At 34.7% G+C, this 16339-nt stretch overlaps 1 protein-coding gene across 2 annotated transcripts in view; it reads right to left on the bottom strand.

Moving 5' to 3' along the window:
- Positions 1 to 16137, bottom strand: part of TMEM156 (transmembrane protein 156) — a 49079-nt gene extending 32942 nt beyond the window's left edge. Inside the window, exon 1 of one of the 2 annotated variants that reach the window (XM_020991785.2) lies at positions 15820 to 16137. In XM_020991785.2, coding sequence (XP_020847444.1) covers positions 15820 to 15907 — 88 coding nt within the window. In that variant the 5' untranslated portion in view covers positions 15908 to 16137. The remainder of the gene's footprint in view (positions 1 to 15819) is intronic. The other variant, XM_020991758.2, reaches the window with a different exon arrangement.
- Between the last annotated feature and the right edge of the window lie 202 nt (positions 16138 to 16339).

The raw sequence follows: 16339 nt of genomic DNA, 5'->3' as shown, positions 1-16339 counted from the left end.
TACATCGATTTTCACTCGTACAAAAAGTGAATCAATTTTATGATGTCAAAATTATCCATTTTAGCTTTTATGGTCTTCTGTCATTTGTCTGGTTACAAACTCTTTCCCTGAAGTTGTATCAGGTATTTTCTTCATTCATACATATATGATGTGACCTTTTAGATCTAGGTTATCTGTCCATCTGAAAGTTATTGTGTCATATGGTATGAAATCATGATTTAAACCTTATTTTTCCACTCTACTTTCCAGTTTTCATAGTAGTTTTTGTTGGATAAAATTCTTACTCCAGTGATGAACATCTTTGGGTTTATTGAACACTAGATTACTAGATTCTTTTGCTTTTGTATGTTCTATTTCTAAATTGTTCCACTGACCAACTTTTAAAATTTTTAGCTCACACCAAATAATTTTGATAATTACTCCTTTCTAGTATAGTTTAAGGTCTGGTGCTGCTACATTCCCTCCCTAATTTTTTTTTCATTATTTTCCTGGAGAGTCTTGATATTTTGTTCCCCTAGATAAATTTTGTTATTATTTTTTCTAATTCTATAAAGTAACCTTTTGGTAGTTTGATTGGCATGACATTGAATAAGTAAACTAATATTGTCATTTTCATTATATTGACATGATCCAATGATAAGTGATTAAGATCTGTCTAATCATTTAGGTATGTCTTATTACTATCAAGAACATTTTGTAGTTCCCATGTGTGTATTGATAGATATACTCTCAAATATCTTATAGGTTCTATAGTTACTTTGAATGGAATTTATCTTTCTATCTTGTCCTGATAAGTTCTGTTGGTAATGTACAGAAAAGCTGATGATTTATGTGATGTTACACTGCCATTTTGCTGAAATTATTTCAATTAATGTTTTAGTTAAATCTTCTGAGTTCTCTAAGAAAACAATCATGCCATCTGTAAAAAGTAACAATTTTGCTTTCTTCTTGCTTATGCTTATTACTTCAGTTTCTTCTTGCCTTATTTATATACCTAGCATTAATAGAACTATAAAAAAATTATGATAATGGATATCCCATTTTTTACCTTTGTTCATATTGGAAAGGGCTCTGGTGTTTCTCCATAACATATAATGTTAGCTCTTGGTTTTAATAGATACTAAAATCTAGTAGATATATCATAGTAAGGGAAATTCCATCTTCCCATGTTTTTTAATATTTTAACAGAAATTGGTGCAATTTTCTGCATTAGTATAATCATGTGATATTTATCCTTGATATTTATGTAGTCTGTTATGTTTATAGTTTTACTAATAATGAACCAATTCTGCAATCATGGCATACAGCCAACCTAGCCATAATGTATATTTTTAATGTGTTGTTCTAGCTGATTTGTTAATATTTTATTCAATATTTTTATGTTGATACTCATTAAGGATATTGGTCATTTTCTTTCTTAGCTTTGTCTTTCCCTGGTAAGGATTTCATTGAGAAGGCCCTGTATTATAAAGGCCACTGTTACAAAATTATCATAAGATCATCCACAAACAGGAACATTTGAAGGATGTTCTATACATAGGAATTACTCTTCTATGTAGACTTTGTCCAAAGTATCATACATGACAGTGGCAAACATCTTTGGACAAAATATACCTCCTTGTTTTATGATTCTTTTGGCAATAATAAGAGGCTCATTGATCAAAGTTATCTTTGTGGTTGTATTTAAAAAGGAATCTTGTATAACTCCTAATACGAAATTTATTAGGAATAGATGTAATTTCCTTCACTTGTGTTTTGAAAACTCAAAATACAAGATGGAGATGATAGCTTTAGAAAACAATTCTATTAAAAAAAAAAGAGCTGGTGTTCTTCTAGGAGAAAGTATATGGCCATTTGTTCTACATGACTTATGGGAATCCCCATTTAGTTACAGGTTGGACTAGAAAACCTCCAAGGTCTCTTCAGTCTCTGAAAGCATAGCTAACCAAACATCAGATACAGGCAAATTAATGAGAAGTAGAACAATGTGGGAGGAAAGTACAATGAATGGGAGTCAGGGGTGCCAGAGTCAAATCTCGGCAGTGATGCTTAGTAATTGTATGACCTTGGGAAAGACAACTCTTTTCTAAGTCTCAGTTTCCTCATGTATAAATTGGAGGGGATATTACTTTCCCAGTCTGCTTCACAGGGTTGCTGTGAAGATCAAATGAGAGAATGTATATATAAGCATTTTGAAAATGGTAAGGCAGGGGCAGTGGATACAGCACCGGCCCTGAAGTTAGGAGGACCTGAGTTCAAATCCAGCCTCAGAATAAACACGTGACACTTACTAGCTGTGTGACCCTGGGCAAGTCACTTAACCCCAATTACTTAAAAAAAAGAAAAGAAAATGGTAAGGCAGAGAGGTGAAGCCAAAATGGCAGAGTAAAGGCAGGGATTCACCTCAGCTGTCCCCCAATCCCCTCCAAATACCTTTAAAAATGACTCTAAACAAATTCTAGAGCATCAGAACTCACAAAAAGATGGAATGAAACAGATTTCTAGTCCAAGACAACTTGAAAGGTCAGCAGGAAAAGTCTGTTGCACCAGGGTGAGACAGGAGCACAGTCCAAACAGAGCAGGATGGTGCCAGTGCAGACTGAGCCCTTCAGGGTGACCAAATCCTTGGCAGCAGTGGCAGTTTCCAGACCTCTCAGCCCAAAGTCAGCTTAGAAGGAGAGCAGGAAGGATCTGTTACAGCTGGGTGAGAGTGACACAAAGTCCAGCTCAGGCCATGCCAGCACAGCCCCAGCCCCAGGAATCAAAGAGCAGACCTTGGGAGTGACTGAATCAGCAGCAGCTGCTGCTTCTTCTGTAGCTCTCAGCACACAGATGATAAGCGGGTCAAACAATTTGTCAAAAGGGAATTACAGGGGTCTTTTTGCTAGCACTGGGCAAGACTCTGTTACTTTGCCAAGATTCAGATCCAGTTCATGGTCTTGAATGGCAGTCCCAGGGTAAGGAGAAGCACTAGCACAGCAGGGCTGAAAAGAATACTTGTGGTTGCTCACAGACAACAGTACAGGCCAGGAGAGCATCAAACACCTCTCCTTAGATCATACCACCTTGGAAGAACTGAAAACTTGAAGGTCCTTAGAAGTATCTCTGTAGCTGCATAAAACCCCTGAAGCTTGGGACTGTTTGCCCCCCATCCTGGAAGCAGAGTCTACTTTAACAAAATGTCAAATTAAGTAATAGGCTGGGAAAATGAACAAACAACAGAAGAAAAACTCGGACTATAGAAAGTTTCTATGGTGACAAGGAAGATCAAATCATACACTTAGAAGAAGACAACAAAGTCAAGGCTCCTACATCCAAAGCCTCCAAGAAAAATATGAATTGGTCTCAGGCCATGGAAAAGCTCAAAAAGGATTTTGAAAATCAAGTAAGAGAGGTGGAGGAAAAATTGGGAGGAGAAATGAGAGTGATGCAAGAAAATCATGAAAAATGAGTCAACAGCTTAATAAATGAGACACAAAAAAATACTGAAGAAAATAGTACCTTAAAAAGCAGGCTAGGCCAAATGGTATAAGAGGTCCACCTTAAAAAGCAGAATTGGCCAAATGGGAAAGGAGGTCCAAAAGCTCAACGAAAAAAATAATTCCTTAAAAATCAAAATGGAGCAAATGGAAGCTAATGACTTTATAAGAAATCAAGATACAATAAAACAAAACTAAAAGAATGGGGAAAAAGAAGACAATGTGAAATATCTCATTGGAAAAACAACTGATCTGGAAAACAGATCCAGGAGATACTAGAAATCATCTTTCAAGAAATTATCAAGGAAAATTGCCTGATATTCTAGAAGCAGAGGGTAAAATAGAAATTGAAAGAATCTACTGATTACTTCCTGAAAGAGATCCCCAAAGAGATCACAGGAATATTATTTCTGAATTCCAGAATTCACAGGTCAAGGAGAAAATATTGGAAGCAGCCAGAAAGAAACAATTCAAGTATTGTGAAGCCACAGTCAAGATAACGCAAGACTTAGCAGCTTCTACATTAAAGGATCAGAGGGCTTGAAATATGATATTCTGGAGGGCAAAAGAGATAGGATTACAATCAAGAATCACCTGCCCAGCAAAACTGAGTATAATACTTCGGAGGGAAATGGACATTCAATAAGATAGCATTCTTGATGAAAAGATCAGAGATGAATAGAAAATTTGACTTTCAAATACAAGACTCAAGAGAAGCATAAAAAGGTAAACAGGAAAGGGAAATCATGAGGGACTTAATAAGTTAAACTATTTATATTCCTACATGGGAAGATGATACCTATAACTCCTAAAGACTTTCTCATTATTAGGGCAGCTAGAAGGAGTAAATATAGGCAAAGGGTACAGGTGTGAGTTGAATATGAAGGGATGATATCTAAAAACTAGAATTAAAGGGTGAGAGAGGAATGTACTGGGAGAAAGAGAAAGGGAGAGGTAGAATGGGATAAATTGCCTCACATAAAAGAGGCAAGAAAAAGCTTTTACAGTGAAGGGGAAGAGGGGGGAGCTCAGGGGAAGTGAGTGAACTTAATCTCATTTTGAACTTAAGCTCAAAGAGGGAATAATATGCACATGCAATTGAGTATACAAATCTATCTTATCCTACAGGAAATTAGGAGTGGAAGGGGACAAGAGAAGGGGAGGGGGATGACAGAAGGGAGGGTAGATTCGGGGAGGGGGTAGTCAGAAGCAAAACACTTTTGAGGATAGACAGGGTGAAAGGAGAGAGAGAATAGAATAAACAGAGGGGGAAATAGGATGGAGGGGAATACAGTTAGCAATAGTAACTATGAAAAAAATTTTGAGGCAAGTTTCCCTGATAAAGGCCTCATTTCTCAAACACATAGACAAATGAGTCAAATTTATAAAAATAAGAGCCATTCCTCAATTGATAAATGATCAAAATATATGATTAGTTTTCAGATGAAGTAATCAAAGCTATCTATAGACATAAGAAAAAATACTCTAACTCACCATTGATTGGAGAAATGCAAATTAAAACAATTCTGAGGTACTACCTCATACCTATTAGATTGGCTAATAGGACAGAAAAGGCAAATGACCAATGTTGGAGGGGATGTGGGAAGCATGAGACATTAATGCACCGTTGGTGGAGTTGTGAACTGATTTAACTATTCTGTAGAGCAATTTGGAACTAAGCCCAAAGAGCTATAAAATCATGCATACCCTCTGACCTAACAATACCACCACTAGGTCTGTATCCTAAAAGAGATAAAAAACAAAAAGGAAAAGGCCCTATATGCACCAAAATATTTATAGCAGCTCTTTTCTGGGGGCAAAGAATTAGAAATTGAAGGGATGCCCATCAGTTGGGGAATGGCTGAATAAGTTGTGCTATGTGATTTTGATGGAATGTTATTGTACAATAAGAAATGATGAGCAGGATGCTCTCAAAAAAACCTAAAAGACTTGCATGGGCTGATGCAAAGTGAAATGTACTATGTACAAAGTAACAGCAATATTGTAAGATGATCAGCTGTGAATGACTTAGCTATTCAAGACAACTCTGAAGGACTTATGATGAAAAATGCTATCCATCTCCAAAGAAAGAACTGATGGTGCCTGAATACAGATTGCAGCATACTGTAAAAGACTTTATTTTTCTTGAGTTTTTTTTTGTTTGCCTATGTTTTCTTTCACAACATGACCATAATGGATATGTTTTGCATGACTATACGTATATAACCTACATTGAACTGTTTGCTTTCTCAATAATGGGAGGGGGTGGGGGGATGTTGGGGGTGGGGGGATGTTGAGGGTGGGGAGGAAGAAAGGAGAGAATTTGGAACTCAAAGTTTTAAAAATGAATGTTCAAAATTGTTTTTATGTGTAAGTGGGGAAAAATAAAACAAGAATAGAAAATGGTAAGGCACTGTGCAGTTGTAAGATTATTAGTACAATGTAAGTACTAACTCATTTTCCAAATGGAAAAAGTAAAAGATTTTTCATTATCTACAATTGTGCAGTATCTATCCTTCTGTCCAACTCCATTAGCATGAATAATCAAAAGGTGACTATATGCCTTTTGGGAGTCCCAGCACAGCAGTGCTAACTGCTATGGGGTAAGTGATCTCTCCTTCATTTTATTCATAAACCTTATCAAGGTGACTCAGCTGCAGGAAAAGAACTGAATCGAGGGCTCTTGGTTTTGTCCTTGTGTATGTCTTGCTGCCATATCTTATCTCACATGCTCAGATTGGACAATACAACTTTTTAAAGGTCTGAGCAATGCTGAATTCAGTGGAAGAGATTATTTTGCATTTCTCATAAGCTATACTCCCATTTATGGATCCTAGCCTTATACTTATAAGAACATCAAGCTGTTGGCTCTTTTTTAGCTTATGCTCTAACATAAGCTCTAGATCTTTTATTTTTGTCCAGTTTAAACACAAATCCAGACTTCCTAATTGTTTTTTAAAATTTGTTATGTTTGTGTTTTTAACCAGCAATAAATATAAGTACTTAATAACAGATATTAATTTTGTTTTTTTATCACTTTCATCAAATCATTCTATTTTCCATTTACTATTTCATATTTGATTTCATAATGGGAAACTATAATCATGTTAAAAATAAAGCAAGTATTTTATGACCTTGGTTAAGTCATGCCACTTCTCTGGGCCATAGTTTCCTCATATATGCAAAATATGGAGATTGGACTCCATGACTTTTTTTTTTTAGCAAGGCAATTGGGGTTAAGTGACTTGCCCAGGGTCACACAGCTAGTAATTATCAAGTGTCTGATCTGAGACCAGATTTGAACTCAGATCCTCCTGACTATCCACTATACCACCTACCTGCCCCACCTGCCTGACTTCTAAGGCGCATAGTTAAGTGCTCAAGGTGTGCCAAGTGCTTTCCCACCACATTCCATCTCAAAAATAATTTGATATTCTGTCTCACTTTTAGAGTTTATATATAAGTTGATTGGTAATGCTTAAAAATTATTTAGTTAAGTCTTAGTTTCTTTAGTTTGATTACTGAAAATAATGTCCTTTATAACTGACATAAAAGTAATATAAATTTACTTATTCAATAAATCTTCACCTAAAAAGGGACCCTGTGTTAAGAATTCCTATGTTAAGAACACCTATGTTAAGAATTCTTCTAGCTCGTCAACCTCTGATTCAAATATTTGAGTATGTTATCCAAAACTAAGTCAAATAGTATATTACTCATTGTAGAAAATAATTGTAACCAAAAATCAATTCATCTCCATGATAATGTCCATGTCAGAGAGATGGGAATATTCTGTCTAATAGAATGCTACCTTCCAGAATTTTTATGTGCTACTAAAATGCACAGGAAAAAAACCTAGTGATTCTTTGTCATTCTACATTTTCCCTTTGATACTATTCATCTCACAGTTTCCAACTTCTTGATTATTTCTTCCTATGATGTGATTAAGGAGGATGATAGAGATTTCTAATGCCATTGTTCCTGTCTTCTAACCCAATAAATAATAAACTAGACTTTCTAAAACTGATAATATGTTCTTTATTTTTAAATATGGGGTTACCTTATGACAATTTAAGAATATTTGGTTTTACTCATTCAATTAGAAAAGAAATACCCATACGGTGCTTCCCTCTCTAATACAATTATTCATCTCCTAGGATAACACTATGTTCTCATCTCCATAAATAGGGATTTGCGCATTTAATGCCTATTAGTATTTCTGGTGACTAAGCACCTAAATCCTCCCTCACTGAGATGACAATATCCCATAAATACTCTAGAACTTGGGCTGCAATTTGTCAGTATTCTTCTGAGTGCTTCTTAGAATATAGTGGGCTACCCAAATGAAGGACATCAAGTTAAATGAACAAAGAGATACTATTTGACAACTGTCCAAATCAATCATTTTCACTTTCAATTAAAAACAGTTTTCCATTGCCTCATCTTGGCACTGAGATGACCCTGGGTTCTTGAAAGTCAGCAGAGCACTAGGTAGGAAGGTACATGGAGACTCATCACCAGTAGACTAACCACTTTGGGATGTATTCATGGCCCCGGCAACCCGTGAAACAAACAAAAAAACACATAAATTCATCCTCAGCCTTGTGCAGTCAGTTTTCTTTAGCTGCTGCAGTGATGGTGCCAGAGTGGGGAAAAGACTAAGAAGGCTAAGGCTAAGAATCACACATTCCCAGACTATCTATAAACCTTAGTAATTATTGGTGTTCTGTGTAATGTATTTTATGATTAAATGTTAGATGTTCTCCTTTAAATAAACAAGCATATTTCCTGTTTTCATACCTTAAAGTCATGTGCTATGTCAGTCAATCAATAAGCAATTATTACGGGATTAATACGTGCCAAGCATTATCACAGTATGTTTATTGTTTGTTGACCTTAAAAAGCATTTGATTCAGTAGAGCAAAACTTGCCAACAAGGTGCTTCTTATGCACATGTCAGGAACCATACACGATTTCTTGAAAAAAAGAATTACGCTGTTTCAAAGATGAGAGAGTTCAATTCTGACTGAGGGATCAAATGGTATATTAAAGAGAATTGAGAAGGTTCACTGTGACTAGTACTATTAGTGAGAATTTTTGACTACTGCTGTTAGGGAAAATTTTTGACACTACTTTTATCTTTATGGGTATTTATTGCACAAGGCAGTAATTTGGCAATTAGAGACGGAACTGTCCAAATTATATAGTAACTCCACTATTTAGTTACTGACTTTCACAGGTGTTGATTTGAATGCATTTCCACTTGGCCACAAATTCATTGTGCTAATCAAGTGGGGCTCTTGCAAGTTATGACTCATTCAGAACACACCTGGTCAACCTAGAAAATAATTAGCAATGGGCTCCAAAACAAGTCTTCATTCCAAATCTAATGGCAAAAGTTCAAACTTGTGTCTTCATATTTTCATTTTCTGTCTCTCCAATAGGTGAAACCTCCCAGGGTAGCACTATGTGAAAAAGAAAGCAACATCCCATGCAGAGTGGATGATAAATGCACTGATGCCATAAACCAGATTGGAAGCCTAGGAGTCCTGAGGGGAGAGAGGTTTATAAACAGAACATAAAGGAAAAGCAGTTTAAATGTATGCCAGCAGACTGATATTGGGAAATTTCTAACTGGATGTGCCAGTGTTCGAAAGGCAAGTCGGGGGCACGAAGAAGGGAAATGTATATACTGTTTAAAAAAAATAGAAATAAAGTATTTTAGGAACCATAAAACTCCTTAAAGAGAAAATCTGCAGGACTAGTGTTGAGAGAATTATATATGGGTAAGGAAACAACCAAATGTTTTAGGAAACAAGTCCTATAGGAGTTGGATTTCATCCAACAGACATTTTCAAGAAGCCATAGGTTTGTGATGAGACTTCAAGGTCCAAAAATATTCACAGATAGAGATGAGGTTCTTTCAGAATGCTTTGCTTTCTTTCCTCTTTTGCACACATGAATTTTTAGGTTCTATTCATCATTTTGCAAAGATAGGAAATATGACAAGGGATCAGACATGGTACAGAGATGTTGTTTTAAAGTAAGCAGTTTTTCCTCCCCAGCTGGGCCCTCCACATCACATTTTGAGCACTCCTCTATAGCTGCAGTGAAGCAGTTATTTAAAAAAAATTATCACAAGCAATAGTTGGGTCTGCTGCCATCTGGGTGAGAGGATATGGTCTACGTCCTGAGGCTGTTAAAAATGCATTCCATAATAGCAGTCTTTGGCAAGATTGTTTTTTGTTTCTTTGTTTTGTAATCCGTGTTTAGAAATATCCTCTGTCACATAATGCAATGATCTTAAAGCACAGCTGGTTGGGAAGTACACAGAAAAGGTTCTTACAGCAAGGTTAACCCCCTTTTTTGGCAGTATCTGAGACTTTTATGTTCTAACTTTTTATACAATACTCAATTTAAAATATTATCCTACATCAGTTAATTCAACTAGTTATAAGATACCAGAAGCTCAAATATTACTGGGTTTATTAATAACAATAATAGCTAGCATGTAAAGGTAGCTTTAAGGTTTGTAAAGTATATTACAAATATTGTCTCATTGTATCCTCATAGTAACCCTGGCAGGTAATTGTTACTATTATCTTCATTTTACAGGTAAGGAAAGTGAAACAAACAGGGCTAAGCAACTTACTTAGGGCAACACGAATAGTACTTGAATTGTAATTGCCTGAGGTTTGAACTCAAGTTTTCTAGACCCCAGGCCAAGAGTTCTATCCACCATGCCACCTAATAAAACAATCAGGACTGATCAATAAAATAACGAGACTAAAACTATTTGTGAGAAAGGGAGGATAGCTCTTCTGTGGGAGGTTCAGAAAATCATCGAGACTATTAAATACATTCTATTGCCTAAACTTTTTAATTAATTATCATTACAGCCAACATACTCCCTACAGGATATAGATAATTAGATGTTAAGAAGTATAACAAATCAGTACTCAAATATAAAATTATTAATCATTTGTGAATAGTCTGAGTCCTTTGTTACTGTTTTCTTCCATTTCACTGATTGTTAAAGTCCCATTTTCACAAAAGGGTGTGAAATGGGACAAGAAATGGAAGCTGACAAGCCCAGCTCAATATTTCAATTTTGCTCTTAAAGGTTCATGAAGAAACTGAAATAAATAGACAAAACTTGTTCTGGAGTACTATCTATATTATCACTTATCAATGCCATTCATGAACTGGAGGTGTAACTTTTGTCTCTGGTTTGTGAACTTTAATGAAATACAGATACACATTTAAGAGAACATTTTCTTCTAAACTGAATAAACAGCTTTTACCAGTAAGAGGACCTATAAGCAGATCAGCTGGTATAGAGAAGTGGGCATCATTCAAACATTGACAGTTATCTTTTGGAGCTAAAAGCAAAAATCCAATGAGAATAAGAATGCTTTGAAAAGCAGAATTGGTCACATGGAAAGACACACAAAAATTTACTAAAGAAAATAACTCCTTAAAAAGTAGAATTGGCCAAATGGAAAAGGAGATACAAAAACTCACTGAAGAAAATAATACCTCAAAAATTAGAATTGAGCAAGTGGAAGTTAATGACTTTATGAAGCATCAATAAACAATAAAACAAAATCAAAAGAATGAAAAATAGCAGACAATGTGAAATATCTCATTGGAAAAACAACTTACCTGGAAAATAAATTGAAGAGAGATAACATAAGAATTATTAGACTATATGAAAGCCATGACAAAAAAAAAGCCTAGACATTATCTTTCAAAAAATTATCAAGGAAAACTTTCCTGATATTCTACAGCCAGAGGGTAAAATATAAATTGAAAAAACCTAGGGCAGCTAGGTGGTGCAGTGGATAGAGCACTGGCCCTGGATTCAAGAGGACCTGAGTTTAAATCCGGCCTCAGACACATAACACTTACTAGCTGTGTGAACTTGCGCAAGTCGCTTAACCCCATTGCCTATCCTAACCTACCAATCACCTCCTGAAAGAGACCCCCAAATGAAAACTCCCAGGAATATTATAGCCAAATTCCAGAACTCCCAGGTCAAGGGAAAAAATGTTGCAAGCATCCAGAGAGAAACAATTTAAATATCATGAAGCCACAATCAGGTTAACACAAGATTTAGCCACTTCTATGTTAAAAGATCAGAGGTCTTAGAATATGATATTCTGAAGGGCACAGGAGCTAGGATTACAACCAACAATCACTTATCCTGCAAAACTGAATGTAATCTTTCAGGGGGAAAATGGATATTCAATGAAATAAATGACTTTCAAGCACTCCTAATTGAAAAAAAAACAGCTGAATACAAAATTTGGCTTTCAAATACAAAGAAGCACAAAAAGGCGAACAGGAAAGAGAAATCATAAAGGACTCAATAAGGTTGAACTATTTACATTCCTATGTGGGAAGATGACATTTATAACTCCTAAGGACTTTCTCATTATTAGTACAGTTAGAAGGAGTATATATAGGCAAAAGGCACAGGTGTGGGTTGAATATGATAGGATGATAGCTTAAAAAATAAAATTACAGGGTGAGAAAGATGAAGAAAGGAAGGGAGAGGTAGAATGGTATAAATTATCTTACATAAAAGAGGCAAGAGAGAGCTTTTACAATGCAGGGAAAGATGGGATAGATGTGTGGAATGCTTGAACCTTACACTCATTAGAATTGGCTCCAAGAGGGAATAATGTATACAATCAATTGGGTATAGAAAACTATCTTACCCATCAGGAAAGTAGGAGGGGAAGGACATAAGATAAGATGTGGAGGATGCTGATAAAAGGGAGGATGGATTGGGAGAGGTGGTAGTCAGAAGCAAAACATTTTTGAGGAGGGACAGGGTGAAAGAAGACTGAGAATAGAATAAATGGGGAGGGAGAATAGGATAGAGGGAAATACAATTAGCAATCATAACTGTGGAAAAAATTTTGTAGCAAGTTTCTTTCACAAAGGCCACATTTTTTAAATACATAGAGAAATGAATCAAATTTATAAAAAATGAGAGCTATTCCCCAATTGGTAAATGATTAAAAGGTATGAAGTAAATTTTCAGATGAAGTAATCAAAGTTACCTATAGCCATATGAAAAAAAAATGTTCTGAATCACGATTGATTGGAGAAATGCAAATTAAAACAATTCTGAGGTACTACCTCCCACCTGTTAGATTGGCTAATAGGACAGAAAAGGGAAATGACAAATGTTAGAGGGGATGTGGGAAAATTGAGACACTAATGCACTGGTGGTGGAATTGGGAACTGATTCAACCATTCTGCAGAGTAATTTGGAATGATACCCAAAAGCTTATAAAAACCATGTACAACCTTTGACCTAGAAATACCACTACTAGGTCTGTATCCCAAAAGAGATTAAAATAAGGAAAAGGACCCATATGTACAAGAATATTTATAGCAGCTCTTTTCTGTTGGCAAAGAATTGGAAATTGAGGGGATGCTCATCAATTGGGGAATAGCTGAACAAGTTGTGCTATATGATTATGATGAAATACTATTGTGCTATAACAAATGATGAGCAAGATGCTCTCAGAGAAACTTGGAAAGGCATGAACTGATGCAAAGTGAAATGAAGTAGAACCAGGAGAATTTTGTACACAGTAATAGCAATATTGTAAGGTGATCAATAGTGAATGACTTAGCTATTCTCAGCAATACAATGATCCAAAACAACTCTGAAGGACTTATCATGAAAAATGCTATCCATCCCCAAATAAAGAAATGATAGTCTGAATGCAGATTGAAGTATACTTTTTAAACTTTCTTTATTTTGTGGTAGTTTTTTTGGTCTATGTTTTCTTTTACAACATGGTTAATATGAAAATGTTTTGCATGACTTCACATATAAAACCTGTATTAAATTTCTTGCCTTCTTAAAGAGGAGAGTGAGGAGGGAGGGAGAGATTTTGAAACTCAAAATTTTAAAAACAACTGTTGAGAACTGTTTTTACAAGTAATTGGAGAAAAATAAAATGCTAAATAAAAATTTTAAAATAGTGAACCTTTATAAAAAACAAAATTGTACTCTGTTATCACACATTATATAATAATTTCCATGATATGTCATTTTACTATAATCTAGTATTTCCTGGTTAGTGGTTTGGGGAGTAAGAAAAATGTTTAACATAGAAGCTCATTAGAAGTTAAAGTGCATGTACTATGGTGCTTCAGGGTAAAAACATGGTTGGAAATTAGATTCTTCATCTTGGCTTTTCTATGTCGCAAAGAATGCTTTGCCAAAATTGATTTTTATCAAGTATCTCACTTACGACCTGTCTCATGTAGAAATAAAAAATATACAGTCCAAGCAAGAGAATAGTTGTTCATTTATTTAGAAAATGGATAACTAAATCCACATATTATACCAAAGTGTAGATGACTAGCCAAAATAGCAACATAATTACGTGTTCATTTCAATTCACCAAGTATTTATTTAACAACTACTATGTGCCAGACATTGTGCTGGGGGCTAGGAATACAAAGATTAAAACAAAACAGTGCCTGTCCTCAAGCAGCTTACATTCACACGACACTAATTTTTTTTGAAGCATTCTTGTCATTGAGAAAAATCTAACCAAAATATTATGCCAAACTGACAAAGAGTTAATTAAATTCTTTTAGGCCGATTCTCCTGAATCCAAAACTTTCCACGTATATTATATATTGTATATGTATATTTCATATACATTCCATATACACCTTATACATTAGAGCTAGAGGGATGTCCCTGAGATTTCCACAGACTTAGAGGGACTACTTTGGGTGAGGACCTGGATTTAAATCCTTGTTTTGATATAATGTGTGATACTCAATAAGTACTTAAACTTTCTCAGCAGTAAATAAATAGAGAATTGGACCTGGAATCAGGAAGACCTGGATTCAAACCCTACCTCTAACACTTACCACCTATGGCTATTAGCAAGTCATTTAAAACATGAGCCTCAGTTTCCTCATCTATAAAGTGAAAACAATAACACTGTAGTACCCACCTCATAAGACTGTTGTGAAGCTTAAATTAGATAATGGATGGAAAGTGTTTTGCACACTTTAAATAACTGTATAAATGTCAGTTACTATTATTTGTAAAATATACTAGATATTCACTTGTTTTTAAATTCTAAATCCTATGATTTATAAATACTATCATGCCCTAATCTTGATGCGTTAAGTCAACTTGTTCATATTTTACCACCCTGCTCACAATATTTCACAACTGAAATAAGTTATACATCTTTCCATTATGCATATTATATAATATCATATATTTTAGTAGTCTTTTAGTAGTATTAAAATGCATACTTTGTTCAGTCTCATACTCTGTCAATACAACTACAAATAATCCAATGGAAACTGAAAGATGAATTTATTCATATAGGGTGACATATAGAAAAGTATCTCAATCTCATCTCTTATTTGGTGACTTTGGAAATATGCAGACATATCTGAAAACATTACAGTGTATGTCTGGAATTTATTTCCGCTCTCAGTGGGCATTAATCAAATGTATTCAGGTAACAAAGAAGCACTCTTTCTCAAAATCCCATTTTGCAATAAATGTTAAGAAATTACTAATCTTCAGGGGATCTCTCTCTTTTTTTTTGCTAACACATATAAAAATCTTATCTATTGGTTTGATCTCAATCTAGGACCTTTTTAACTATCATAATAATGTAACTTTTTTTGTATCCAGATTTTTTATTTGTTCTGTTTCTCTTTCATGTTAAAATTATTTAAGCCAAAGATATATTATCTAGCATTTCCAAAATTCATAATGTCATTTTCCTCCAAAATCTAAAACAATAGATTACTTATGTATGATTTGCACAGTGGGTATCTAATAAATGTAGGTTTAACTCAATGAGAACAGTGCTGTATGCAGCATTTTATTGTGGAGATGGAAAGTTCAAAAACATTTTCCATCCAATAAATGCCTTTATATAAAATATCATAACCCAATAATGGAAAACTAGCTTTTAAAGCCCAAAGTAAGCAGGAAATGATTTCTATGAATTTTCTTTGAAAAACTAGAAATTTTATTTTAAACTTTCCTTTTTAATTTTCATATATATAAAATCTAATACATAATTCATCCATAATATTAAGGTTACTGTGTTGTATTGCTAACATTTATATAATATTTAAAGTTTGCAAAGCACTTTATGTCTATTACCTCATTTGATAATATATCAATTGTAACTTCATGTCATTTTGTTGGAGCATGCCAGGCATAACCATTTTTCATAAGCAGCATTAGTACAAAAAAAAAAGACTCTTTGCCATTACATGGCATCAAGAAAAGAGAGGTCATTTAGTACAATTGATTACTCACCTTTGGATGTCTTGAAATATTCTGGCAAAATTAAAATGAACATGATCATTATTACCACTAATAACTTGAGGAGAGCTGGTTTTGTCATATTCAAGAGCACATGGCATGAAATAACACATCTAGTGCAGTGGTGGTGTGTTTCTTCCTGGTTTAAGTTTCATTTTTGTGGTATACTACGTTAATGTAAGATACTTCAGACTTCCTTTTGGGGGTAAGACTTTTTTTTATTACAAAGAAGCTCTGAAGAGAGACTTCATTTTTCTGGGTAGCTTTTTCATTAAGAAAACCATCCTCTAAAAAGCACTTTCAAGACATCTTCTAAATGTGAAAATTTAAATAAATACATAGCCAAGGGGTTTTGTTCCTGTCTTGTTTTGTAGATGTTTGCTCATGTTCATCAATTTGTGCAGAGAAATATAATTCCACTCTCTAGTTGCCAAAGAGAAAGTAATGCATGCCTGAAAATATCCCAGGAAGCATGATCCAGGATATAGTACATTCAGAAGCCAGTAAACAGTAT

The sequence above is a fragment of the Phascolarctos cinereus genome, unplaced genomic scaffold (assembly GCF_003287225.1).
Source record: "Phascolarctos cinereus isolate Bilbo 61053 unplaced genomic scaffold, phaCin_HiC Scaffold_9;HRSCAF=440, whole genome shotgun sequence".
Taxonomy (NCBI): Eukaryota; Metazoa; Chordata; class Mammalia; order Diprotodontia; family Phascolarctidae; genus Phascolarctos; species Phascolarctos cinereus.
The sequence above is the reverse complement of the archived record's forward strand: the minus strand, read 5'-3'. Positions and strand labels throughout refer to the sequence as shown.